Source organism: Rhea pennata, chromosome 1 (assembly GCF_028389875.1).
Source record: "Rhea pennata isolate bPtePen1 chromosome 1, bPtePen1.pri, whole genome shotgun sequence".
NCBI lineage: Eukaryota > Metazoa > Chordata > Aves > Rheiformes > Rheidae > Rhea > Rhea pennata.
The window spans coordinates 121,171,265-121,199,258 of NC_084663.1; the positions used below are offsets into that span (position 1 = coordinate 121,171,265).

Here is a 27,994-nt window from a genome sequence, read left to right on the forward strand (position 1 = left end):
TTATCAATGAAGTAAATCTATTGTCAGGGCTATGAGGACAGCAGTCCCCATTAACATTAGCTGCTGGAGTTCATTTAGAACAGCAAAAGCTGTTCTAGCAGGAGCTTCAGTCAAGCTGCTGGACTTCTAGAAATCCCAGAAAAATGGGTGTGGTACTGCCTCTTCATGACAGCTGTCTCTTCTCCTTAGCAAAAGCCCAATATTTTGCAGCTTAATATAAATTTTGCTGACAATGACTGATTGCATTTCTCTGTAGAACCACTACTCAGTATTCTTTTCTCCTAACTAGATGTACTCTGTTTGTTTCCTTTGGCAAGCATGAATACTTCTGCTGTGACGAAAGTAGTATCTGTAATCATTCTTAAAGACTCATAAAAATGAGAAGAACAATTTGTTTGGGTTCTCAGTGGAAGTGGATAGACAGAGTTATATCAAGCAACCATTCATACCACTGGGAAACCCTTATATACTTGTCTGAAACTGGTATGGCACATCTGAGGAGGAGAATAAGTTGCAGGTACTCTGCCAAAACAGAAGTCATCACCCCATCTGGCAATATCCAACTCTGCCGGAAACCTCAGCAAAGAAGCCAAGTCCTGAATGAGTAGCAAGATATTTTTTGGCTTCAATTCAGCAGAGCACTTAAAGTGTGTGCTTTAGTTTTTCTATTTAAATAAGGCTATGTCCTTTTTGCAGACTGGGCTATCAAACAGTAAATATGCTCTAAAGAACTAACAGGAGCATTGGCTAATTAAAGCTAACATGAATGTTACTTACCTGGCTCTGCTCAATACAAAGGAGTCTTTTACTGTCACCACTGGGCCCAGTTCAGGACACTCTGAATCATGGTACTGCCCACAGTCTTCGCACCCTGTAACCACACAGAAAGCATGCAAAAAGGTTCATGCAAAATACATCTGTAGAGTATCTGCCTCTTTCCTTCAAGAGTTAAATACAAAAATCTGCCACTAAGCACACGATATATAAGCAGTTGCTCATTTATATTGCTTAAAAGGACATGTATGATTGAATGACAAGTTAATAGCCAGCACCTATGCAGATGAGGTAATGGATAATACAGATACTATCAGAAGACATTTGTTTGAATTTTTTCCTCCATGAAGGTATTTGCCTCACATCCACAGTAAATATTCTGCTTAAAGATGAGATTATTCTTTATCTAAAGTGCTGTAACATCTAGCAGCTAAAGAAAAGCACATTACTATCTTCACTAGGTCCAAATCCTTTAAAAAACAACTTGGATAGTGTGTCTATTCAGAGATAGAGATAAAAACCCTGGTCCCTGGTATCAGTAGCCAAACCCCCCATGGACCTCAGCAGAGCAAGAATGCACAGCAGGTGCCAAGCTCTGCCTGGAACCACACCTGATACACTCATACTTCTCACATACAGCCTGGGGGAAACTGGCACCCAGTCAGCAGTGCTTGGAGATAACTTCTGGTGCCTTTCCAAACAAGTCAGCTCACCAAGCAATACAATTTGGCTACTCCTTATTTTCAGCTCTCCTAAATTAACTTTTAGTTTAAGTGACTGTAAATTATCCAGAACTAAATGGCTCCTAAGAAACAATTTCAGGACTCAGATAATTTGAAATCTTTTTAAATAAGCCAACTTAGCAGGAATCCAAATGCACATTGCTCTACTGTGAAAAACAGCTGTCAGACTGCACTGCCTGGTCAGCTGTTGACACAGCTTAAGAGATCATCACATAGAGGTTATATTCCTAGAGTGCTGATTTGCATCTGAGCTCCACATTCATAAGGGCAAGCCAGATATACTCAGGAAGTCTGCAAAGTGCGAGGTAGCTAGACATTTTTGGAGGGAGGACAACAACAAAAAGAAGACAATTGTATTCAAGAATATATACCCTGCTCTGGAAAGAATGCTCTGTATTCCTAACTGGAAAGAATGCTCTGTATTCCTAACTGGAAACTTATCCTTCCAGCATTTACATCAGTGAACTAACAAAAGGATTTCTTCTAAGATGGAGAAAAGGAATCCCAAACTACAATACAAAACTCCATTTTGTTTTATTCTGGCAACAAAATCAGCATAGCAGTGCAAATCCACATACATTTCAATACTAACTTCAGCAATCCCCAATCCTGGCCACTTCTTCCTCTACAGCCACTTGTGGTGCCTCCTGGTGAATCCAGTAACAAAATAACCTTTTTACTCAACACTTTATTTTTCAGTTGAACCAATTTCCCAGTCTAGTTTGCTTTAAAACATCAAAAATAGCTGCATCAAAGGAAATGACAACTGCGCTATGTAGCTACAGTGCCAAATCTAAGGCTACAGCCAAATTGCCTCACTTTCTCCTGTGCTGTAGTTTACCATAACATCCTGCCCTTCAGGTGTGCTGAACTCAACTACCTGTATGTCCCATTGCAAACAATATTACTGAAAAAATCTGGGCTAAATATAAATTTCCATAAACAAAGAGGGTGGAAGAGCTGCAGAGGAATGTGTAAACCAGACTACTGAAATGAACTGGAATATCATTCACAAACAGTTGTCATAACCAGCGGGAACTGGAAGGAATAGCCAGAACAACAACTTCTTAAACAGGCTTTGGTGCCAAAGGAAACAAACCACTTCACAATTCCCCTTATCTTTTAATTCCACCTAGGCAGCCCCCACTTGTGCACAGATAACCACTGCACACGCTCAACAAGGAGCACACTGCATTGTCCAAAACTACGAGCAAGAACTACACTACATGTCTAACCCCTCTGTGGATGAATGGTCAAAGCAGGAAAAACATTATACTGACACTATGTGGCATGTCCCAAAAACTGAGGGAAATCTAACAGCAGACATTCCCCAAGGCTGGTATACTTGCTATATGTGACCTTACAAGAGGTTAAGATCGCAGAAAAAATATGAAACTAAGCCTATGGTTAAATGGTAAATTGCCCTGGAAGAAATATATTCAAAGACTTTTATAAGAAATATTCCAAAACTCTCTGATGGCTATTACGTATATACTCAACAATGGTAATGATGGGAGTTCATAATATCATTCATAAAAATTCACTTTTTCAGAATGTAAGCGGTCCCCATGTTCCATGGGATAAACTTACACTGAGCCCTGGAAAGCTCAAGAAATTCACTGACTGCAGCCTCCACTGAAAGGGAATAAAAAAAAGGGCTGTGTGACACACAGCAATTAAGAAAAGATAACACATTCCCACACTCTTTGTTATCCACCAGGATCTGTTTATGAAGGGAAAAATAAAGTAACTTTACCACCAGTATCTGCAACTCAAAAAACAAACGAACAAACCCCAAAACCCCATTCAGTCAACACTATTTTCGAAAGAACCCTCGTAAATCTGTGGTAGCAGGAAAGGCGGAACTTTCTTCCCTATATAGTTGCGGTAAGGTTGATGTACAGCTGAGGAGCCACCAAGGCTCAGAGTCTGTGAATCCAAGGACAAATTCTCCCCTCTGCTCTTCCCCAATTGGATCCACATCTGGGCCCCTTATACAAATACGTTAGTGGACTCTAGATCTCTGAACTTTTCGTCCTTGTAATACAAGGTCCTACAGGTCCTGACATGTGACAAGCAGGAGCTGTAGGGCAAGCAAGTCACTGTGGAACAAGCCCACTAGACAGGCTACATTAAGCATGGGACTGCCCACCAGTCTCCCTGGGCGTCTCTTCATGCTCCATGAGCCCATTGGTCTGTAGATCCAAGCCACACAAAGGGTTACACAGCACAAGGTAGACCACAAAGCCAGGCTGCAAGCGCAAGAATTGCAGGCCTAGCTGCAGAGGCACAAGAGAACAGTGAACACTGGGCGAGACTTGGCAGGTCTGTCAGTGCATCTCCTACTGGGCCTGCCGCAGCCTCCTGCTGTGGCGGTGCAAATCTTTAACTTGCACTAGGTGTCAGAGTTCCCCACAGCAATCCCTAGCTGCCAAAACTGGCAGTATAAACAAAGGCTTAGACAACTCTCTGGCAGCCCTGAGGCCTTCAATCTCACTTATTTCAGCTACGAGAAAGCTGTTCTACTAATTCATATTCAGATGTCTTTCTATGCATTTGTCAGCAAAAAACAGGAGAATATGTATGCTTAAAATTAGCAATCTTCTCTCTGCTCCTCCATAAGCTATTGAGCTTCCTTTACATAAATGTATTTCTAAATAAAAGCTAGGTCTGTTTTAGTCTTTAATCTCAGATGTTCTGTGTAGACAAGTCACATCATGGAGAGATAAATCATCTTCCTTCTAATACTTACAAATAAACATTGTCTCCTCATTGCCATCTTCAGCCATTTTTCAAACCTGCCAAAATATAAAAGAGCAAGTTAAAGTCCTGAAAGAGTTTTATTTTCACCATATTATTGAAACATCCATTTATGGAAAGATGATGCTGACTGACCCAGAGCATATCCAAATACAATACTGGCTCCTGCAGGGGTATAAATGGAAAGTTAAACACAAAATAAAGTTGTCAATAATCCCTCAGTGACTGCTGTGTCATTACATGTGTTGCTGAAATCACTACCAAGAAGCCTAAATAAATATCTGTAGCTTCACAGACATTTCTCTTTGAGACAGCGCTGTGTTATACAGCTCTCCAGCCCCCTTCTCACCAGCCTCCTGCCATTCCTGTGTGCCCCTGCTCCTCCCTGACATAAGCTTTAGGGCAGCCTCCAAAGAAGCAGGGTCAGGGCACCAACTCAGGCCAAAAACCAAGGACTTCACAAACAAGGCTCATCAACTCACTGAACTGTCCCACACAACTAGATAAGTGTTAGCGAAGGAATAGCTCAAGTTGGCACAACCACCAAGAGAAACATCAATGAAAGTGGCCTAAGCACTACTTATTTCCCTGGTCATCTCTAATCTTTTAATGTGATACGTTTTTTCCCCCGTGGTTTTTCACTACATCAATTGTTTTATTCCCTACAAACAGACTTTCACCACTGTAGAGTAAAAGAGCATGTTCTAGTGGTGAGTTCAGTAAGACAGAGCTTCAGAAAAAGAAACAGCTCACAGCTGTAGGGAAAAAAAAGTATTACTAAATTGCTGGTATGCATCCAACAAAACCGCACAAAAGTATTTAAATTCTAGGTACATGAACAAAGGTATTTCTGAAGTAAAAAGATCAGTACATCTTTAAGATGCCTATCAAAGCACACCATAAATCAAAGTCTGAGGGTTTAATGCTTTTACTTTAGCTAACTTTATGCTATTTTATACTATGTAAAATCTTGAAAAAAATCATAAATGAAGTAATTTTAGACTATTTTTTACATTTTATGCATTAATTAGAACATAACTTTGAGATAACAAATATCTTGAAAGATGCTTTCACCTGCTGCTTTACTTAAGATTTTAAGAAAGATTCAGATTTTGGGTTTCTTAAAGAAAGTTCTGCATATGGCAGAAGCATGATTTTATACCTACGTATTTTGTATAAATCACAGATCATAGCTGTAATGTTAGGGACAAAACTCACTCAAATCCTAAGAGGAATTTCCACCAGTTTCCGTGCATTTTTCATCTTTATGTTATACAAAACAAATTCAACAGTAAGGAGCTCAAATTCATGAGAGTTAAGGAATGCAGAATTAGGTTTCTGTTCCACACTGTGTGCCTCCATGCCTGTATTTTCAAGTATGAGATACCCAGCCCTGCAGCGAGCTCTCCTCTAGCAAAGATTTCTCCTAATGCCCCAGTGAGAGGCAGAGCAACACAAAGAGCCTGACATAAGCCAGACAGAACGAAGCTGCAGAAGCAGCAAAGAACACTGGTCAAGAAAAAAACGGTAAAGAATAAGAGACTTAATCTGTGAGAAGGAGGAAGACAGGAGGAGAGCAAACACGGCCAAACACACAAGCAAGTTGGCAGAGCCCTGTCTGAAAATAGATAAAGCATTTCCTACTCCAACAACAAAAGCCAATCCAAAGATACACAGAAGCATAGCTGTTACTCAGATTTAGCATCGAAGCAGGTGTTCCCTTTTGACACACAAGTAAGGTTGCCCCTTTTTTGAGCTTACTCTTGAACTCTTGATGTATCATATCGTAGTCTCAGCCCAGCTGGGCTGTGGAAACACGCCTTAGGCTGGTGCCCAGAGCAGTAGTTACTTCGGCGCAGGTATAAGCTCTACTGACTCGTCAGCACAAGTGAAGCTCACTGGCCCACTTCTATCCTATTGCTTCAGGTACTGGCAGCAGCTATTACATACCCACGCCTGACTCCATACTTCTGCCAAGTCTGTGGCTAAAGCCACTTCGGCACCTACTCATGAGCATGGCAGGATGCAGGGTGTGATGCAGCGCTGTCAGCTGCACAGCTGTTCCCCTTCAGCTAAAGCCTCCAGGAAAAGCAGTAACCAGGTTCCTTCGTCAAAGCATAAACTGGTCCCAACTAGCCAGGCACAATCCACTGTCACACTTTGGCTGCAGGTAAGGCCAGCAGGCCAACTGACAGGAATACATGGCTGATACAGAGATACTGCTGCTCAGTTATCTGGCCAACAGCCAAAGGAGGCTTTTCAGCACAGAGTCAGGGCACCCTGGCGTGCCGTGGCAACTCTGTCCCAAGCATGGCCCTCCTAAATTCTATTTCACACCATTGCAACCTTATATAACACCTGTTTCATGGGTAAATGGCTGGCACTGTTCCTCTGCAAAGCTAAGCCTTCCTTGGCTATGACTTTTGGGGACTATGCATGTATATAAAAGCACCACAAAAGCCCAATGCTAGGCATAAGCAACAATTCAGGGAATTTCCCAACAGCTCTTTCCCTGAAAGCACCGTAAACAGTGAAACAGACACTCAGGGAACTCCCAAGTATGCCAGCACAAAACAAGCCATGGAAAGCACATCACAGATTGTTGTAAAAAATGGTTTGTTTTGCTTTTTAACCATGACATTTTGTGGATGCTGTGCACTATTCCACAGAAAAGTTGTACATCTAGTTATTTTTAGATAGTTTTTGTCCTGACCAGATTGTCACCCTAAGTATGGCTGAATTAATAAATACTATCCTTGGTCAATGGTTCAAACACATGCTAGAGGCAGGAAGATGACACTGTAAGTGCAAAAGGATCACTAATACTGCTGTGTAATATACTTTTCAAATGCATTTGCCTTCTAGTACTATTCTCTGCACAGCATTCTTCATAAGCAGCAGATTGACTCTAGAAGTACCTTAGGTAATAATCATGGCATACAGGATTACAGAAGCAGCTACATCAAACTTGTTCTAGGAGCCAGAAGATGAGAATAAGAGTAAAGGCGATGAGGAATCACAGTAACATAAATAGTGTTCAAGGTGATGAAGAGAAAATGTAAAGGTCCCTCAAACATACCTCACTCAGTTGATAGGGACACTAAGTCTCAGTTATTATTTGGATTAGCTTAATTATTATTTTTGTAAATAAGTACTTTTATTTTCTACATAGTAAACAATTTCTGCTTTGTCAGACATGTCAGCACAATGACCTCTGAAAAAATAGGAACAGACAGTATTATGTAGCAAATGCATCTGAAAGTGCTGTGTACACAGATGCTCTGGGGCCAACACAGTGTATGTTCTAAGGGAAACAGTCAAATGCAGGTGCAAAAAGAGGACTACCTTGCATTAGTATTTTTGCCCTGCTACCAATTCCTCATGGTCTTTTTTTCTCCTTCCTCTTCCTCTTCCTCCTTTACAGGAAGTGTGAGAAAGGGAGAACAACCCCAAAGGTGCATTTAACAATTCTGCTTTGCAGACACATAATAATTTTAACACACAGATCACAAAAACCCTCACAAACTTCAAATATATTTCCCAAGAATTTTCAAAATAAATGCCATCGTGACACATGCTCCAGCTGGTAAACTGAGTCATGGAGTGTCACACTAGCTCACATGATGGTACTGAAGACAGATTCCAGATTTTTTTACTCTAAACTGATATTGTTCTGGTCCATGCCTGCGTTTTCCCTCTTAAACCCATATGTCAGAAAAAATATTCCATTAAGTCACTCATCCTATTGCACGTAATTATGTTCTTGTCTCACAGAGATAATCAAAGCTTCTGGGAATTCCAGATACTTATATATAAAACAGACAGGAATCATTAAGCAGTGAATAATCAGGTGAAAAGCTGTAAAGAAGAAAATAGATCCCAAGTACAAAGCCTAATTCTGGCTGCAGAAAAAGAGCAGAAAAACAGAATTTTCTGTTTGTGTAATTAATTGAGTCATTTTGTACCTGACAGGTGAACCTATAATTCAGCAAGCAAACTCCAATTGCAAGATGGGCCTCCAGAAACTGTAAAACTCATCATAGGTATCTGTTTGCACAGTATCACGTGCAGTATTAGTGTCAGGTAACTACTCAAGCCATAAGTGATCCAAAAACGTAAGATTTGGTGTAAAAGCGTATTTTCTCCTAGTAAAAAAATGAAAATCAGGCTCCAGTGGTAAGCTGCATCTTTGAGCAACTTTGAGCTCATAAATGGATTTAAAACACAGGTAAGAATCAAAAAAAAAAAAAAAAAAAAAAAAAAAAAAAAAAAGCCAGTCCATAAAATCTGTATTTAATTCTATCCTGTTGGTTATCAGATAAGAAGTTCACCTTTCTCCTTACTTAGGTTTTCCCCTAAAATCCATACAGTGGACTTTTATTAGTGTGAATAAGTAACTTGAGAACACTGCAAGTTGGACAGGTACTACAAATGCACGCTCACAGGCAGAATGCACTACAAAACAGGCTTTGTTTGCTTCATGACATAGTCTAATTTGTTCATACTACTTTTCAAGAAAAACAGAAAATACATTGTGGAACATCTGATACAGTGAGGCCTTACATTTGCAATAAGTTATTACAATTCTACTATTAAGTTATTGCTGAGAAGCGGGTGGCTCCATGGTTACATCCAGTCATTGGGAGCACAGATTAATAGAGCAGATGCTGAGTTTATACCACTTGTTCTATAAACATTTCCTACGGTCACATTCAGTATGGCTGGTGTGAATAAAGCACACGCAAAGTCCGTTTAATGTATATGAGCAGAAAACAAGTGCTCTGCAGAAAAATTCTGCTTATGAAGCATTGCAGGCTAGGAATTTTCCCTTTATTAGTGTAATCCACACACCACACCTTCTTCCAGAAGGCACGCGTTTATAAAGAGAAAGGAAAAGGGCCAACACGCCCTCTGATGAGCTGTTCTGACAAGCGAGTCCAGTTTCCCGCTGTTATCGATAAAGGCCCGTTTCGATAGGTAATCATTAAACCTTCCTCCTCACCCCATCTTCTCCCGTGTCGATCACGCCTTTAAACCCTCGAGCCGTGCAACAACCCCCGCGGCCTCTCCGAGGAGCTTCTGCTCAACGAGCAGCGCGTCGGGAGGAGCAGCCCAGCATGATGCACCGGCGGCGCCCGGCTCCTCCTCCGCCGGCTGCCTCCGCCCGCCGCCCAACGGTTTTACCTGCCGGGCCGCGCGCGCGCGCCCGCAGCCGCCCCGCGAGCGCCCCCGCGGCCGTTAGGGCGGCCGTTGGGGCGGCCGCAACAAAGCCGCCGCCGCGACGGAGGCGGCACCGCCCGCGCCTCCTCGGAGGCACCGCCGCCGCCTGCCTGCCTGCCCCAGCCCGCCCGACCCCGGCCCCAGCGATCCCGCCCGCGCGTGTCCGTGCGCGCGCGCGCGCGCGCCCGAGAGACACAGCGAGAGAGGGGATTCGGCGCGGCGGGCGGCGGCTCCCCGCACCGCCAGCCGCCGGGAGCCCGGCGGGGCCCGGCCCGGGATCCGGGAGCGGCTCCGCCGGGTTTTGCCTCGGACCCGCCTCGCCCCCCTCCCTCCCTACCGCCCTCCCTCCGCGCGCAGCGGCGCGGCCGCTGTAACAAAGAACAGGCGGCATGGAGGAGGCGGCGGCGGCGGAGGAGGAGGAGGAGGCGGCGGGGCCGCCGCCGCCGCCGGGCCGGGGCTGCGCCCCCGCCGCGCTGCCTCCCCCTCCCCCACGCGCCACAGGGAGCGGAGCGCGGAGAGAAGACGGCGCCGTGGGAAGCGGCGGCGGGGGGGTCCCGCGTGGGGGGTCCCGCGTGGGGCCGGGCGTGGCGGGGGGGAGGAGGCGCGGCGCGCGGGAGCGGGGGGAATTGGCGTTACCTGCCTTGGGAATGTTCAGACCCGGATCGAATCCGGACTCCGGGTTCCGATCCGCTCCGGAAACCACGCGCCACCGGAAGCCGGCCCGGCCGGCGGCAAAGCACCATGGGAGCTGTAGTCCTCGCGCGGCGGGACGGGGAGGGGAGGGCGGCGGCAGCGCGGCGGGGGCCAGAGGTGACCGCGCCGTCTGGGCGCCGCGCAGGGCCCGGCCCGAGCGGCTGCCGTGAGCGCGGCGGCTGCGGGAGCGGCGCGTGGCGGGGGCGCCCTCGCGCCTCGCGGCGGCCGTTGGAGAGCGACAGGCGGGGGCGGGGCGCAGCCCGTCGGCCCAGGCTCCTACGGGGGCATTTCCCCGCGGTGCCCGCAGACCGGGCCCGGCAGGGCCCCTCTCTGCTGGCGCGGCCGCCTGCCTCACCTTCACGGCTCTGCTCGCTCCGGCGCCGGGCCTCGAGCGGCCGTAGGCACCCGCAGAGAGTCGCCACCGCCGAGCTGTGCTCAGCGCCAAGGCCGTGCGCCGTGGGCTTCCCCCCCCCCCCCCCCCCCCCCCCCCGTTCCTCCTGGAGTGTGTGAAGTGGAAGGTGGGGAATCACCAGAGCAGTCTTGTCACCTTTACTGGGATTGAGTCAGGCGTGCAGCAGGCTGTAGGCCCTATGATTTTTCCTCGGTTAAGCACAGAACCGGCAGAGCGAAGCGATCACCTGAGTGCCCGTCTCACCTCTTTGAGAGTAACACATTCAGCGTTGCTGTTCCAAAGTCTTGTCTGTCCTGCGTTAGTAAGATTTTTCTCTGGGACCAGCTGTACTATTCTTAACAGCAAACATAGCTGCACACATTTTTATTGAGAATCGTAATCAGTGATGCCTTTTTATATAATGGGCTACTGCGGAGGCTACACACCCAGGAAATCATAAACTTGGATTCGATGCCCTCTTCAATTTGAGGGGTTTTAAAAATCCAGTTCTGACTACTCAAGTACCCTCCACTGCTCCAGCTGAAATACACTGCTGCATAGTGAGACCAGACATTCAGAGACAGGCCTAAGTCGAGAGCTACTTACGCATTGTGTGTCAAAGCAAGATGCTTTTTTTTCCTCTGGTAAGAAATGTCGTCTATGACTCAGTCCCCCCAGGCCCCAGAGACAATAGAAAGAGGGCTCTGGCTCCATCCTTTCCAAAGGATGTGCCCTCATATGGGGCTAAGGTCAGACCCCCTCTCCATTTCTGGCCCTACGCATCAGGCATTCCCTTCTGCACAAGCACATGGAACAGGGAGAGAGACATGCAGAGGCTCCATTCTTAAAAGTGAAACAATGCAACATCTGAATTTTGAAAATACTGTTTTTTTAAAGCAAATAATTTAATATAAACAGGGAGAAAAGCCTCTGTTTTTAAAAATAACTCACTAGAGTATTTATCAAGCAGGAGTAGTTAGGGGAATTTTTTAAGGCCCTAAACCCACATACAGATAATTTGCTTTTTCACAGAGTGCTAAAGCCACTGGCCTTTAGTTTTGTATAGTCTGCTTTTACTTCTTTTCCCCGCGTGTTTCTGTACATATCACATTCACAATGCAAAGTCTTTGGGCCCCTGCCTAGGTTGCTTCAGCATCCAGTGCACAAGTGTGATAATCATACCTGCAATGTCTACATTCTATCAGAATAAATATTAAATAATTCAGAATATTTAGATTTACATTACCCAGCTGTAGCAATCTGGACATACAGTGCATGTGAATCTGTACCCTGCTGCTCTAAAATGATTAATTTATTTAAGCTTTAATATTCTCACCTTTCTGAAAAATTAACGTCAGACTGCAAACTCACAGCTTACATCAGGCTTTTTAGGATAGAGAGATTAGCTATGAAAAAAAGAAAGACATCTTCCATTTATTAAGAATGATGAACTAGAGTCTAGTATATGGCACCCAAGCTAGTGCTACATTCATTCTTCCTCCATCTGTAATCTATCTTGCCATTTTTGCTAGTGCACACTAATGGCATCACACAAGTTAAAAAAACAAAACAAAACAAAAAAAAACAACCCCCCAAAAAAAATTAGATGAGGAAAAGAAAGAAAGTTTATTGCGAGTCTATTAGGGAATTTCAGCTAAGCACTTAAGAATCTGAAATAAACAGGCATTTAAATGTGGGCAGTAACTCCCAGTAAGGTAACATACAATTTCCTTGCAAAAGGAGGTACAGCTTCACTTGCTTTGGGGGAGAGAAGAATAAATATCATTGTGGCTGTCTTCACTTGATTGCCTGCCTTTTCATTTGTTTTTATTTTTTTTTTAATTTGGTAGAGCTTTGTGGAAGCAGTAATTTAGAACCTAACTCCTAACTCCTTCAGTAAAACAAACACAAGACAACTATTCCCAGAGTGTGCTCATTTTAGTATTACTGTCTTTTATGAGATCTATGCCCTAACACTTCCCCCTACCCCAAAGTACCACTGTTTTTCAGCAAAACACATTATAACTTAGGGAAAAAAATACTGAATAACATTTTTTTTTATGAACAGAAGAATCTGCTCCTGCATAAACAGGTAAAAGGACTATATTAAACAAAAGGTCAAATTAGTGAAGGAGAGTAGAAAACCATCTATTATGCTTGGCTTACTAGGTATGACGGCACACTACACAGAGACAACTGGCGTTTATTTTATGTACAGCAGTAGCTAGTTCTTTAAAAAATCCCCAGGCTTTTTAGTAATATAATAAATCTACATCATAGACTTTTTAACCGTATCAACTGATTTGTGTACACACACACAGAAGGGACTGTATCAGAGCATACTACATTGCTGGGAAATACAAAGTTATAGTATTGGCAAGACCTCAGTCCCACTCTTCCCGGTTACTTTCACACCACACTAGCACTTTTCATAGCAGCAGCTTTGATGTCCCAAGTGAAATAATATTGTTCACCCTTGACTTAAAGTAGTCACCTTTGCTATATAGTTAATCTTGAACTGTTTGTCATCAAGGCCGTGACTCAGCAACATAGTGAAGCATACACTCGCTTTAAACACGTGAACAAATCCACGTAGGTCCTGTGAGGGTCAACGTATGAGGTCAGCTGTTCCCATTCACAATGGGAATTGTCTTAGCCTAGAGCTATGGTATACTTAATTTTTTACCAGGATAAGCTCTTATCTCAAACTTCAACCCTACAATTCAAAAACTGCAATAAGCTGAGAGAGTCTTGTGACTCTCACTTTGTATAGAGAGCTCTTGCTCCTTGTAACAACTAAAATTACCAGAGCTGAAAGAGATGTTAGAGGAAGAGCAAGACTCTTACTTTGTTTTCCCATACACATTTGATAGCATTTTATGTAGTCAGCTTTGCGCTTTTTTTCGATTATATTTCACACCTCAAAAGGACCAAAACATTACAAGAAATACACATCAGAAAGCATTCTCTTGAAAGCCACTTAGAACTAGCAAGGAGATGCAGTACCAGAAACTAGTGGAAAATGTCACTGGTCCTCAAAATTGGTATCATTACCAGGCAATTGAATCCTTCTGAAAAAGCAGCATCAGAAACTAAGTCTTTTCTAGAGCCAGACAGTAACTACAGATCTGTATAACCTAGACTCCAAACTCTTTCCCAAAGAACAAGGGAAAAATGTATTAGGAAGCATTAGAATAACACCCGATATCCATGCCTGTACAGTTCAGGCTATCTCCGTTATGTCAAGTAATCAAACAAATTTGCTAATGGTATTTTGCTTGTTTAGTGAATACATATTTTTGTCCACTATTGTGTTCCCTCTCCTTCCTGCTGCCTCAAATCTCACAAGTTTCATATTTAGTTAGGAGTAAATGAATGACCTTTTCTTCATGGGGTGAATTGAATACGCAATACCGGTGACCTAGTGATAAAGGATCCCTTCCCTCCATCTCAGTCACTTCAACAAAGTCACCTAGCTTGCCTTCACGTTTGAGATATATAGGTAGCTTTATTGTTTTAATCTACAAATTCAGTTCCTGCAGATCTTAGCAAAATTTCCATAAAAGCTGAGGCAAATCTTACTTAGGTGAGGATGCAGGTTTTTTCAATCAAGACAAATGAAAAGCTAAGATACCATAGAGCAAAACAAACCACATAAACACATGTTAAGATGATTCAATTATGGTCAGAAAAAATCTTTAGAAAGGAAAAACAAACCTTCACAGTGTAGTCCTTATACAATAAATACCATGCTTTCTTTGGCATACATAACTTCTGGAAACACAGAAGTGTAAGAAGAGGAGCAAAAAAAGAAGTCTATAAATTGTTTCCAAAGTATTGTTCTGAAGTAATTAAATTAGAGGACAGAAAACAGCAAGTTTTCTATGTAATATAATGCAGAAATTTGATTACTGTGTTCTTCAAATGTATAGTTGTTAAAATTTTAAAGATTAATAATTTGTGGGGTGCTCTTTAGCACCTTTCAGACAACTGCAGAGGAAATGCTCAGCACCTGATAGGATTAGTCCCTGCGTTAATTTCTGCCGCTTTACAAATCCAGTCCTCTCTACTCTGTACTGCAGTGTAGCTCTCACAGGTTGTCAGGACTCAACTCACACAAACATTAACTACTAGTACATAAAATACAGACTTACATCTCCTTATCTTAAAAGGTAGCCTCCTCGGAAGGAGGAACAGGGTTCAATATTATGGGCCTTTAGGGTTATCACTCTTGAGGAATTCAACTGTCCATTTGTATTTAGCATGTTACATTACAGAAATTACTTGTAGAGGTATAGGAAAAGGTGAGGAACATAGCAGCCAGATATGGAGGTCAAACACATTATCAAACCAAATAGCGTTTATTTTCCTGAGGAGTGAAGGTAATTAAAAAACAAGATTCCCCCTTTACCCCAAACACCTTGTTTCCTTCATCTGAATAATTAATTCTTTCTCAATATATGCAAGCTCAAATACAGTTTGTGGTATTGAATGCTCTTAGTCCCTACCATTAAGACGTGCATTTAGGCAGCCACCAAGACCTTAAGAAAGGTTAAAAAGCCCAAAATAAAACAACTACCTTCAAGGCTTTTTTCCCTTTGGGGTAATATACAAGCAAACCCTACTCCTGTGCTTTGCAAGTTACTCAGCATTAATTCTACCACGTCCTACAGTAAAAAAGCTTCCATAAATTAAAATCCCAGTTCAGTAATTTGAATAGACTTCAAGTAGTGATACATAATCCCTTTACATTCCCAATTCTACAGCTGTTAGCTTTTAGTGTAAGGGGCTGTTATACACAGAACCTGGTCTCACCTTAATTATACTTTGATTTCTTGAGCTCAGTGCTGTTTTATTTTTCTCCTTCAGCAGGACTGACAAGACTAAACATTTAAAACATGATAGGGACTTCATTTCTCCCCATCATGCAGAGAACTCCTGCTAAGGTCAACAGGAAAAATTGTATGCTGAGGGAACATAACATCAGTCTTCTAATGCTCAGCTTATGAGCTACCATAGAGCAAATGAAGAAGCCTAAACAAAGAAGCCTAACTTCTACTTTGTCTTAAACTAAAATTGAACAAAACTCTTCAAGCACATATAAGCAGGACAAACCTGTATTACTGACCTGGGATTTCTAAACACATTAAAGGTCTAAAATACTCGTGTAACAAAAAATTTTTAAACAGAATATTAAAAACACCTTCAAGTGTTTTCATAATAAGCAGCATGCTTAAACATACAACTGTTTGATCATCTGGACTGCTGTACTACCACAGTGATTTTAGTAGGCTACATAAAAACTGTATTTTTAAACATTAGACTCAGTTAAAAGATTTTTGCAGTTCATTTCTTTGAATTAAAAAAAAATCCTCCAGATTTATCTTTGCAAAAATATTTGCCAGGGAACTCGAAACTGACCAGAAGTTTTGAAATGTATTTCTGTTTTTCTATTTTTGAAGGATGCTTTAAGATGTAAGCCCAATTTTCTACCATCCTAATGTAAAGAAGTCTTTTAAGGGGGGGATAAATCACTCTTGGCAAAGCAGGCACAAATCTATCATCCATTTATGTCAGAAGTTTTGATGAAATAGGTGTTCTTCTTGGCTAAAGAGAGCTGGCATAGTCCTTTGTTCTTGGTAAGAATGTATACGATGGAAAAGTACAAGTATGCGCAAAAGATGCTGCCTGTGAGATACCAACCGATATTTTACTCCTCTATTTAAGTATCTTAAAAAAAAATAGAACTATAACTTTACTTTCACCATTTTTTCATTTTAATTTAAAGGAGCCAGCTGCTGTATTTAATGAGTAAAAAGTCAAAGCCCAACCAGCCACTCACCATGTGACAACACTGATACCTCTAGAAACTGATGTTAGGGGATAATTATTGTTACTTTTTAAAGAAAGAAGCTCTCTTCACAACTGCATTTTCTAAGATCTCAGTAACCATTTGGCATCTAAAATAAGCTATCTATGAAAAGCTTATGTAAGGTTAAATATGCTCTGTTCAACACTTATTGCTCCTAGCTTTGCATTTGATATGATGATTAATATACTTGTTTAACAAGTACTTGAGAGAAGGAATTAGAGCCCCTTAGACAAGTTGTTGCATTAGCAGTGCAGTTTCTCACATATGGAAGAGAAGCTACATGTAGGAATTTTAAAATATTTTGTTTGCAAGTAGACTTGGATAGACTTAGGAAAAGTTCTGTTTTTAAGCATAACATGCACAGAATATTATACAATATGCTTGTATAGGCATTTGCATAATTTATTGATTTATGGCTAATATCAAAGGCATCTCTCCACCTACATGGACTGAGCAGTTAATACAGCAGGCTAGAGTTATTACAGCAGGCTATCTTAATCAGCATTTTAGTTCTGCCTCTAAAAACTTACCCGTTTCTAAATTACAATACAAACTGGATCTGTGTCTCTCTTTTGTCTTTCAGCCTAACTAGAAAACCAAGTTGAGACTTGTGTTGCTACCATTCCGTGTTGCAGTAAGGAAGCACAGTGGTATGTCATCTCTTTTATAGTGGTTCAGTCATACAGCAGGTAGGATTTTTCAGTTCTTAGCTCTCCACTAATGTAAACTTGGTGCTCGCATAAAAGTTCTCCCCCCACCTGCACCATTCTCCATCTTTCCTTATCCTCTACAACAAACCATGCAATTCTTCAAATGCTGCCATGATACAATTCACACTTCTTGTATTTGGAGGAGCAACTCATTAATTATAAAGGAAAGCATTCTGGAAAAATAAAGGAAAGACAAGCTTTCTGTTTATTCCTTGACTACTGTATTAGTGAACATCATTTTATGTGGGTCATCAGCTGCATGTGTGTTATCTGGTACTGCTCTGTAAACAACTGATCAACGGATGTGCAAATATCCCATTCGAGTGTGTTCAGTCTTATATGGATGGTTCTGCTGAAGCACCATTCAGTTTGTTCTTGCTTTTGTTTTTGGAAAGGAGCTTCCTGCTAAGAATACGTGAAAGTGTTCCTCCCTTCTTGCGCGTTTCCTCTGACAGTGGCTGCTGCAGGTAGACAAGATCGTTGTGCGATTGACTCATTCCTGGATCCTTCTGATGATGCCGCCGACGAAAGAAGAGCTTTGCGCTTTTTTTTAAAATCCCACCTGAAGACACAAACAGCAGAGGACACTTTAGACAGAACAGTATGCTTTCCCATTAGGTCTCAGCTTTAACTATAACTGCAACAGTACTGAAAAAAGCCTCAATCTTGGTATTTCTGATTTAAATTCACCCTTTTAACTATTCAGTTAGAAAGCTAATAGTGTGGTAAAACTAAAGCAAAAATATTGATGCTTTCTAACCTAGAGGTTATAATAGTTCATGAGTTCCATCTCTAACCAAGTCATTCATCTTATTTCACATAGTGGTAAACGCAAGAATTTATTGTGCTTTCTGTCAAAGGCGCACGTACATGCACTACATGCCACTGAGTCCACCTCACCCCACTGCTGATCCAGCCCTCTCCCAGCTGAATACCGCTAAGAAATTTAGGCTGCACAGAAGTATGTATTTCTCTGCTTCTCCTCATTCCATGCAACTATCATGCAAACTGAATCGCTTAGATTCATGACAGACTACGGTAGGTCTAGATCAATGCTTATACATACACACAAAGTCAGCAGAAAAGTTCAAGAAGATGAGCTCAATTGTATTGCTAGAGGAGCACTGAAGAAAAACTAACTTTTCCTTCAGCTCTTGCAGAAACAGTTCTTCATTGAAAGAAGGAAGGAAAACTAATGTCACACATGTCTACGAGCGAGCAAGCATCAAATTTTCTGATTTCAATTTCTGAAAAGCCAATCCACACACCTTGTAGAAGCGTCCTTCCTTATACTTGATTAGTTTCAAATGCTCTTCTGAAAGCTATGGTAGTGTTCAAACATTCACATGCACAGCATTTGGTGTGGGTTGTATGCTGGGTTCTCACATGTCAAACAGGCATATTCAATCCTTCCAATAGATTAATAGCACAAGATATTTTATGTAAAGAATGAAACAAAGGAAGTAAAGAAATGCTATAGTGCATCTTTGCTGTTTCACACATCAAAGGAACCAAGAAGAAAATTTTAGCCTATTATACACAAAATGAAGTTGGCATTTTAATTCCAAGTGCAGGATACTGTTGATTTCCGCAAACAGTACTTGGTATTCAGCCTTCATGCAGAAGGCCCATACAAATAGACAATATGTATTCTATAAAAATTTGGGAGCACCAACTAGAGTAGAGATTATGAAGCATCTGCTGTTTTAAAATCCTGTTAGGAGTAACAATTCAGTTCAAGCAGATTAAAAATAATATTACATCTGCTTCCAACAGGCTCAGAAATCCTCCCAAATCCCTTCTGTGGTAAATTAGTTTAGATTGCTTAATTTTGTTATATTCTTTCCCTTGATGCTATGTCAAACCTATTACGTAGCCACGGCAATTGTAGCTAGCATCTCACCAGGGACTCATGTTCACAACACAAAACACCAGTAATATCTTCTCCCTTTGCAAGCCTTGATTTTTTGGTAGCCACCATTCTGAAGAATTCCTCTGCCCCTTTCCCTATATACATATGTGCCTGACATGTAAGGCAGCATGGTGACAGCTGGCAGGAAAAACACTCTGAACTACCAAGGACACTCAGCTTGTTGTCAGTATAGCAGCCTAATGTTAAAATAGCAACTCTAGTTCTGTGCAGAAATGGGCGGTGTCATTGTCCAAGGGGCATAAGCCAATTTGAACAGAAGAGGACCCAGATAGCAAGCCAACACAGGAGCCTTTTGGCATTCAGACCGGTACGTGAGGGCAGTCATCTCCTTGACAGAGCTTCCATAGCTTGTCTCCATGCCACTATCAAACTTCCCATTTTTTCTCAACTCAGCTACTAATTCCTGTCACCATTTTGCTTTTTCTCCCTAGTTGCAATAAATACAAAAAGCAACACATAATAATTCTTTCACATGATACTGTGTAAAAGCTAGAATTGTCTTCTAAGGACTTCACACAAGCTGCATGTCATTTCGCACAGCAACAGCTGCAGAATAGGCATTTCATGGCATCTCTGTTCCGTACAGCCAGATGCTTCTTTGTTCAGACTGGAATAGTTACAAACATGTGCTTGGCTTATTATTTTAAAAGCAAGCACTCAGCATCTGGGAAGACACTCTAGTACGTTTTGTCTTGCTCCTGACACGTATGAATTCTGTGACTTTTCTCAGAGCACAATGGGATCAGAGCAAAGTCAGCAGAAAGCAACTGGAACTCAGGGATTTGAATCTTGACTGCTCTCCCATCACCTTCTGGTTGATCTTTTTGACAAGACCAAAAGCTTGGCCTACCACTTCAAGTTGTTGTCAACAGCATAAAAGAAACACTGTTCTACCCCATAGTACTGACAGTTGTTAATGTGCAAAGGCTGGTGGGGATTGATGAGGCCTCACTGCCGTGTGGCTTTTGTTTTAGCAGTCAGCTGCTCTGCCCAGCAGCCCTGGCAGCTGCAGCTGAAGTTGTGCCAACAGAAGGAGCAGGACAGAAGAGTTCATCCATAAGCAGCTGTTTAGTCCTATCCATTCAGACTGATTTCCCATATTAGGGAACAGAACCAAAGCAAGGAATGCTGCAAAAATTATGCTGGCGACCTGGGACAACTTGCCATTGCTGAAAAACTGCAGGCAGACATTGCCTGAGAACAGCACAGGGTCAGCACAAGCAGCAGTCCACCGACGTGAAAGCTTGCTGTGTGTTCAGAGGTACTGAGGTCCCTGCTACCTGGAAGCTTGCCACATCCCCACTGCCACCCATCAGTCTCTAGCCAATCTGGCACGTGCTGCCTGTCAGTGGCTCCAGCTGCTGTGAAGGCATGCACCCCTATTAAGAAGGCAGGGTAGGGCAAATCACAAACTTGGTGATGTTTGTGCTACTTGCATGCTTACTTCAAGTTTTACAGGATCCATAAGCCAACTCCACCCCTAAAACCAGGAGATAAGCAGAGAATACGTCAATAATGCTGTACAGCCTGCTTGGCCTTCACAGGCTCCTGAGCTGTAGTTTAGGGTGCTCAGAAAAACCTTGTGGGGCTAGGATCACTTTTTGTTAAAGGAGGAAGATTTGCTCCCACATCTACCTAGATATATATAGATCACTTCTCTGCACTTCTTCCCAATTTCAAAACATTTTTTTCCCCAGAAAGTTGTGTAAATACCTGCCAGAAATTATGCTAGAAAAGAGATCTGAAAAACTGAGCAGCAGGTTTTAAAATAAGCATTTTGTGTACGCATATCCAGTTGTGGGATCACATATGGTTTGCATGAGAAGATGGTTGACTGATAACTAGATAGGACAGGAATGGTCATGATAGAGATCAGGCATGTACAGTGCCCTTCCTAGCCTTCCTTGCTGTCCATTCTGCATGACCCACCTGGATAGAACATCCACCACTCACATGATTTGTTAGAGCAGATTAGTTTGCTAAGAGGTCTGAGCACAGCAAGGTATTTTGGAGGAAGGAAAGAAATGGATGGGGGAAGAAGAAAAGAGGTGCCAAACTACATTTTGCTTCAATTTTTACAATGAGTGTTCCACTGCAAAGCTACATTAAAAAAAAAAAAAAAAAGAAAAAGAAAAAGAAAGGACAAGACAGAAATAACTTACTGTGTAGGCAATTAATTCTGGTTGGCATAGTAGTCCTCTTAAGTTTACAAAAGGGAATGGGTAAGAAAGAGGAAGTCAGAGAGGTAGAAAACAAAAATACGCAAGAATAAAAAAGATAATGATAGACAATTCTAACTTGAAATCATTAACACTACACACGAGATTTTTTTAAAGTAGGTCTTCTTTTTTCTAAAAGGAAAGCATTTGACAAAACAGAAACCTTGAACTATCAAAGTTAACTGAAGTCAGGAAGGTGGAAATATGCTATCTCACTCCATGAATGCTACTGAACTGTGACAGAGCAGGATTCAAGAGTTCAAAGAGATCTGTTTAAGTCATTTTTTGAAACAGGTTTATTATTTATTTATTTATTAGGACTCAGAGATTGTTTGGGCTTTTTAGCAGTCCTATCCTGCACCACGTAACCAGAATCTTTAGAAGCTTGTTCTCTTTGCAACATACTGCATAGGGAAAAATGCAAGCAGAGCTTTTGAATAAAAAAATGAGGCAACAGCTCACATACAAATTTCCATTTCTTTCTTTTAGAAACATACTAAAGAAGAGTCTAGAGGTTTTGCAAAATCTCATACTGCTTCCTAATTTTTTCCAGGCTCCACATGAGAAATTACACATGTCCCAGCACCTCCCCTCAACAAGCCCCAAACTTTCTAGTGCCTGCCCATCCATGCCAAAATAATTGCTAGTGTATCACCTTAAACTATTAGATGGAATAATAAAGCTTTGAAAATGCCAGAAAACCTTGATGTTCTAAGCACAGAGATCCAATATAAACTTTTTATGGGAGGAATACTACTATCTAGCAACACACTGAGGTTTTGTACTAAGCCTCTTTACACTACCTCTGGGTAAGGAAAAAGTATAAAATAATAAAATGAAAGAGGGATGGACGGTGGTGAGAAGCACAAGTAATTTTCGCAGCTCCTATGAGCAGCTTGCAAGACTGCTCTGCCACTTGTTCAAGGCACAGGCAGGAGTCCACTGCACTAGCTATTCTTTCAGACTTTTTAATTGTCACCTGTGTTTACCACCCAGCCACATATCACTACAAAAGCCTCAGGGGTAACTAGACTTATAAAGGGAATGAGAAAAACCTTAAGACATTTTCAAACCGCATCCATTCATTGTTTACCTACACAAACAAAATTATCTGACCATTTACTTATTTTAAAAATCACCCTTAATTCCACTTTCTTTAGCAAAATGGATATTGATGAAAAATGTTAAAGGGGAGAACTGTTTTAAGTAGTTAAGAGTGCATCTCTAGCTTTGCCTGGAGTTGCGTGAACTTACATTTTTGTGAAGGTAGGGAAGTTGCATGCTCAGAGATGTGAGGGAGGGAAAGGAACGCACCAGAAAGCAACTGTGGGATGCTGCTATTTTCACTTTAGCAAAGGGGTTCCAAGAACAGCACAAGTCTTTATTTACAAAAAACCACAGGTTTCATCAAGGAATTGACAATTTGGCCAATTATCTCCCTCCCAGATAACTTAGCTGGACTTAATGATTTGCCCTTCAACTTCTAACGATGAGCCCTTTTATTTCTTGATGAATAGGGAAGTGTGGACATGCCTGTCTGAGAGCTGCATGATGCCAGTCTTTATGGTTGTTTGTAAGGCCGCTTTTACCAACATCACAATTGCAAGAATATTAAGGGCAAAAATCAGTAAGAGAGGACAAACTACTTCAGAGTGTTGCATGACACTGCTATTAAGTACAGAAAGGTCACATACCTTTAGATTTTTTCATGCTCCCAGTTTCTGAAACACTTAATGAGCTCCCAGACATTTCTTCACAAGTCTGGTCTAGCAGTGTGTTGCTGTTCCACTGCTGGCTGCCATTCTCCAAACCCCAAGCCTTATGGTCACTTTGCTGTGGATCAGTATCAGGTGCTGTTTCCGAAGCACCTAATGATAGCTTTTCATCAGAGGTGACTTTTGCAATATGCTCCTCCGCAGCAGGTGGATCTGCTTTTTTGCAAGAGCCCTCCATGGTTGCAGCATAGTCCATCATCAGTGCAGCTTCACTGTCCTGAGATAAAGAGATCTGGCCAGGGAAAATAAGAGACAACACTGACATAAGCTGCTTTTCTGGAAAAAAAAACAATTCTCCCTGCAATGGTTCTGTTCTTTTCTCTTCTTACACTTCTATTTATGCTGCTTAGGCCTATCTAAGTATCTAAAAACCACAGTGTGAGGTTTCTGTGGTTCCACTAAAGAAGAGGAGCATATAGCCAAGTTCTAATCATATCATAAAGCCAAATGACTGGAAAAAATATTTAATTATATGCCTCCCACCTATCCCCAGCCCCTCTCAAGTAATGACATTTTTTCCTACATGTGCTGCTTTAATGAAGTATCAGCTTCCACAGACAAAAAAAAAGAACTCCACATTTTAAAGAAAACAAATAGCAAATATTCTATCTTGTACAAGATAGACTTCTTGGCAGCTGCATTGGCTAAACAGAAGTCCACAGAGTCCCAGTACCCCACTTTCTAAGCAGACACATCTCGCACTGTGGTGGCTGATCCTCATTCTCCCTGCCTCAGCACAGTACAGTGATGACAAGTGGATTAATGCCAGCTCAGCCAAAATTCGTCAGAAATTTTTAGGGAAACGGCGCAGAACAAGATGACTCTACAGCAAACGTTTACAGCAGCCTGCAGGGAAAGGACTACAGGTAGAAACCAAGTAGGGAGAATGGCAGTGCGGATGAAGAAAGTCTGGAAGAATGCTACACACACTATGTGAGAAGCAGTAACACTATGTGAGAAGCAGTATTGTTTCCCCATCCTCTGAACAAAGCCAAGAGAGGACCAAAAAGCTTTTCAGAGAGTTTTGTTTAAACAAGTTTGACAGGTAGAAAAATCTTTCATACTTTTTCTTTCACTCCGTGGCAAAGCACAGGGTATGACTAGTCCCTATTCTCACCTAGACTTGTCTGTCCAAATCCCTAATCACCCCAGTTTATAGGCATTTTTTAGTCAGGCTGTCAACCTAAGCCTTAAACAGAACTTCTCCAAAACAAACCCACCCTGATTTGGCTCAACTTGAAACAGTCATTGAAACAGGCACACAGAGCTAGATCCTACACAGCCTGCTGAATTGGAGACAGCACAACACACGAAGTTAGTGTCATACTCAATGGAGCAAAGACTTTTTGTTATGAAGCATTAAATGTGAGTGTTGTTTTCTTGTTTACCTTTGACACTCCTGATATTATAATGGTGCTTTTCTTTCTAGGAGACTTCAGCTTCTGCTTTGCAGACTCACTTAACTGTCGAATAGCTGCTTCTGCAACGGGGTCAGTGCCATTCAATACCAGCAGCTCTGAAAGGAAAACATTTTTTTCAGAGGGGAAAGAGAAAAGCAGCCAAAATCAGAGCAAAGAGGCAGACTTTCTTCTTTACTTAAAATTCAAAGCAGGTAGCTGAAATGCTTTAAATACCATGTGTACCAAACCACTTTCCAATCAGCCACTTATCTGTTGGGTTTCTTTCCCTTCCTTTCTTTTCAGCTTGGCCCATCTTACCCAGTGGAAACAGGCACAAAAGCTTCACTTGTAGACACAACCCAAAGTGCATACGAGGCTTGAGGCTTACACAAAACATCCAATTATTTCAATTTATTACTGCAATGCAAGAGCTGTTATCCAGTTGTAAGTGGTGGATAGTGTCAGATATCACAATTATATAGAGCCATAGAGCTAACATAGTACATAGCTAGCATGTGCTAGCACTTCTTCAGGCAACTATTTTACTCTCTTTTCCTTTCACTGCTCAGCATTTCCAAATTTGCTGATGACACTATAATAGGATAAGGAAGGCAAACTGGCAGCTTCTCTGCTTTTCATAAGCTGCCTCTACAGTCTGGAAATTGCCTTCCCTTTTCGCCTACAAATATTGTACAGGAATACAGAACCTGCCTATTAAAATACTCTTTAAACACAGGCACAACAGGTTTGTTAAGTGTGGCTACTTCTGTACTTAATATGCATATACTTCAGGCACAGTGAATATACACTAATCAAGTTCATCAAGATTAGAAGCAAACAATGCTAAGAAGGTTAATGAAAAAAACATATTATTTGGCTGAGATGGGCTCTTTAATAAGAAATTTAATGATAAAGAATACAGAGAGGTATAGCATTAGTGTTAATTAAACTGAGTAGTGCCTTTAGTTATTATGACTTTAGCAAGGCTTTTGACAGTCTCCCATAACATCCTCATAGGCAAGCTCAGGAAGTGTGGGTCAGATGAGTGGACAGTGAGGTGGGTTGAGAACTGGCTGAAAGGCAGAGCTCAGAGGGTTGTTATCAGTGGTACAGAGTCTAGTTGAAAGCCTGTAGCTAACAGTGTCCCCCAGGGCTCAGTACTGGGGCCAGTTGTCTTCAACTTACTCATCAATGACCTGGATGAAGGGATACGGTGCCTCCTCAGCAAGTTTGCTGATGATATCAAACTATGAGAAGTGGCTGATACACCTGAGAGCTGTGCTGCTGTTCAGAGAGACCTGGACAGGCTGCAGAGTTAGGTAGAGAGGAACCTCATGAAGTTCAACGAGAACAAGTCCAGGGTCCTGCACCTAGAGAGGAATAACCCTAGGCACCCGTACAAGCTGGGGGCTGACCTGCTGGAGAGCAGCTCTGCAAATTACCTGGGAGTTTTGACAGACAAGTTAACCAAGAGCCAGCAATGTGCCCTTGTGGCCAAGAAGGTCAATGGTCTCCTGGGGTGCATTAGGAAGAGTGTTGCCAGCAGGTGGAGGGAGGTGATCCTGCCCCTCTCCTCAGCCCTGGTGAGGCCTCATCTCGAGTACTGTGTCCAGTTCTGGGCTCCCCAGTACGAGAGAGACATGGAGCTACTGGAGAGAGTCCAGCATAGGGCTATGAGGATGATTAGGGAACTGGATCATTTCTCTTACAAGGAAAGGCTGTGAGAGCTGGGCCTCTTTAGCTGGGAGAACAGAAGACAGACGGGGTCTTATCAGGGTATACTAATACCTTAAGGGAGGGTGTCAAGAGGATGGGGCTGGCCTCTCTTCAGTGGTGCCAAGCAATAGGACAAGAGGCAGTGGGCACAAACTGAAACATACGCAGTTCTGTCTGAACATGAGGAAGAATTATTCACTGTGAGAGAGCACTATAATAGGTTGCCCAGAGAGGTTGTGGAGTCTCCTTCTCACGGCTGCAAGAGCTGGGCCTGTTTAGCCTGGGGAAGAGAAGACTGAGAGGGGATCTTATCAATGTGTGCAAGTGCCTGAAGGGAGGGTGTCAAGGGGACGAGGACAAACTCTTTTCAGTTGTCCCGTGTGACAGGACAAGAGGCAATGGGCAGAAACTGAAGCACAGGAAGTTCTGCCTGCACGTGAGGGGGAATTTCTTCCCTGTGAGAGTGGCAGAGCACTGGCACAGGTTGCCCAGAGAGGTTGTGGAATCTCCTTCTCTGGAGATCTTCAAGGCCCACCTGGATGCAACCCTGTCAACCATGCTCTAAGTGACCCTGCTGAGCAGGGGCGTTGGACTAGATGATCTCCGGAGGTCCCTTCCAACCTTACTGATTCTATGATTTTATGATTCTCTGGAGATATTCAAAACCCACCTGGATGCGATCCTGTGCAATGTGCTCTAGGTGACCCTGCTTGAGCAGGGGGGTTGGACTAGATGATCTCCAGAGGTCCCTTCCAACCTCACCCATTCTCTGATATGCTATTAAGGCACTAAAAGGTGAGGCCTAAACAGTTATACTGCACTAAGGTTCTGAAAGTATTTTAGATACTAAGAGTATGTGTGCCTAAGTCGTATACATGCACAAGCATCTGCCCACTGACCACAAATTCCTTCTCTTCCATCTTCATAGCCACTGCAAAGCCCCACAGGAACAGCCGACAGTGTCCAGGACAATGTCAGTGGCATTTGGTAATTCTTATTACTGTTATCACTTAGAATCACAGTAAGGCCATGGTATATTTTTCCATAGTGCTTGTTGCTGTCTTTTAGCTAAAAGCAGAGAACAAGGCTTCACAGTTGCATGATGCTTGTAATAGCTTTTACTTAAGTTATTGCCATCCTGAATGCTCTTTTGTATTTCTTTTCACTCAAGCTTTTGTTCTAATGAGTAATTCTTCCTGCTATGTTGTATAAACATTTCACAGAAATTCCCCTGCATTGTCATAAAAATAAACACACTATTCATATCTATTAATCTGCTCTAGGTTGTATTCAGGTGAGTTTTCCAGTAAGCACTTTGTATCTTTGATACCATAATCAGTTACGAGAGTTAACAGAGAAGTGTAGCACTATCTTAACAATTCCCAAATTGGCTTAATACCACCTTCCTGCTTTATGGTACCAGAGTACTTTTTGTGTAGATACAGGGAAAGATTCAAGTGCTACTTGCTATTAATGGTTATTAGTTCATGCTTTTCCCCAGCTTTTTGTCCTTTATCCAATCTATCTCTATCTCTACCAGCCAGCAAGCATTCTGACTGTTCCAGGAGCAGTCCAGATCATCTCCAGATTGTACCTATGTGCAAACCTACAGAGAAAACTGAACTCCATAACATCTGCCATTTGCAGCTAGACCAGATCACCTTTCATTAAAGCTGCCTACAGAGAGAACAAAAGGTAACTACTCAAATGACTGAAAAACATGCTGAATCTTCAGAGTTGCACCTCAATAAGTAACAGTATTATCAGTGCTACCTGACATTCTGAAGG

At 42.2% G+C, this 27,994-nt stretch overlaps 2 protein-coding genes across 9 annotated transcripts in view; both read right to left on the reverse strand.

Moving 5' to 3' along the window:
• PRDM15 (PR/SET domain 15) overlaps nt 1-9,391 on the reverse strand; it is a 39,821-nt gene extending 30,430 nt beyond the window's left edge. For 4 of the 5 annotated variants that reach the window (XM_062599160.1, XM_062599169.1, XM_062599149.1 and 1 more), the window contains exons 1-3: nt 9,280-9,391; nt 4,270-4,315; nt 778-871 (exon numbers count right to left, since the gene is read on the reverse strand). In XM_062599160.1, the coding sequence (XP_062455144.1) occupies nt 778-871; nt 4,270-4,306 (131 nt within the window). In that variant the 5' untranslated portion in view covers nt 4,307-4,315; nt 9,280-9,391. Of the gene's footprint in view, nt 1-777; nt 872-4,269; nt 4,316-4,412; nt 4,433-9,279 lie in introns of those variants that run through there. The other variant, XM_062599140.1, reaches the window with a different exon arrangement.
• Nucleotides 9,392-14,919: 5,528 nt separating this feature from the next.
• Nucleotides 14,920-27,994, reverse strand: part of C2CD2 (C2 calcium dependent domain containing 2) — a 42,580-nt gene continuing 29,505 nt past the window's right edge. Inside the window, exons 12-15 of one of the 4 annotated variants that reach the window (XM_062599205.1) lie at nt 24,479-24,606; nt 23,010-23,322; nt 21,259-21,295; nt 17,644-17,725 (exon numbers count right to left, since the gene is read on the reverse strand). In XM_062599205.1, coding sequence (XP_062455189.1) covers nt 21,270-21,295; nt 23,010-23,322; nt 24,479-24,606 — 467 coding nt within the window. In that variant the 3' untranslated portion in view covers nt 17,644-17,725; nt 21,259-21,269. Of the gene's footprint in view, nt 17,726-18,448; nt 18,573-20,540; nt 20,577-21,258; nt 21,296-23,009; nt 23,323-24,478; nt 24,607-27,994 lie in introns of those variants that run through there. The other 3 variants (XM_062599197.1, XM_062599188.1, XM_062599216.1) reach the window with 3 other exon arrangements.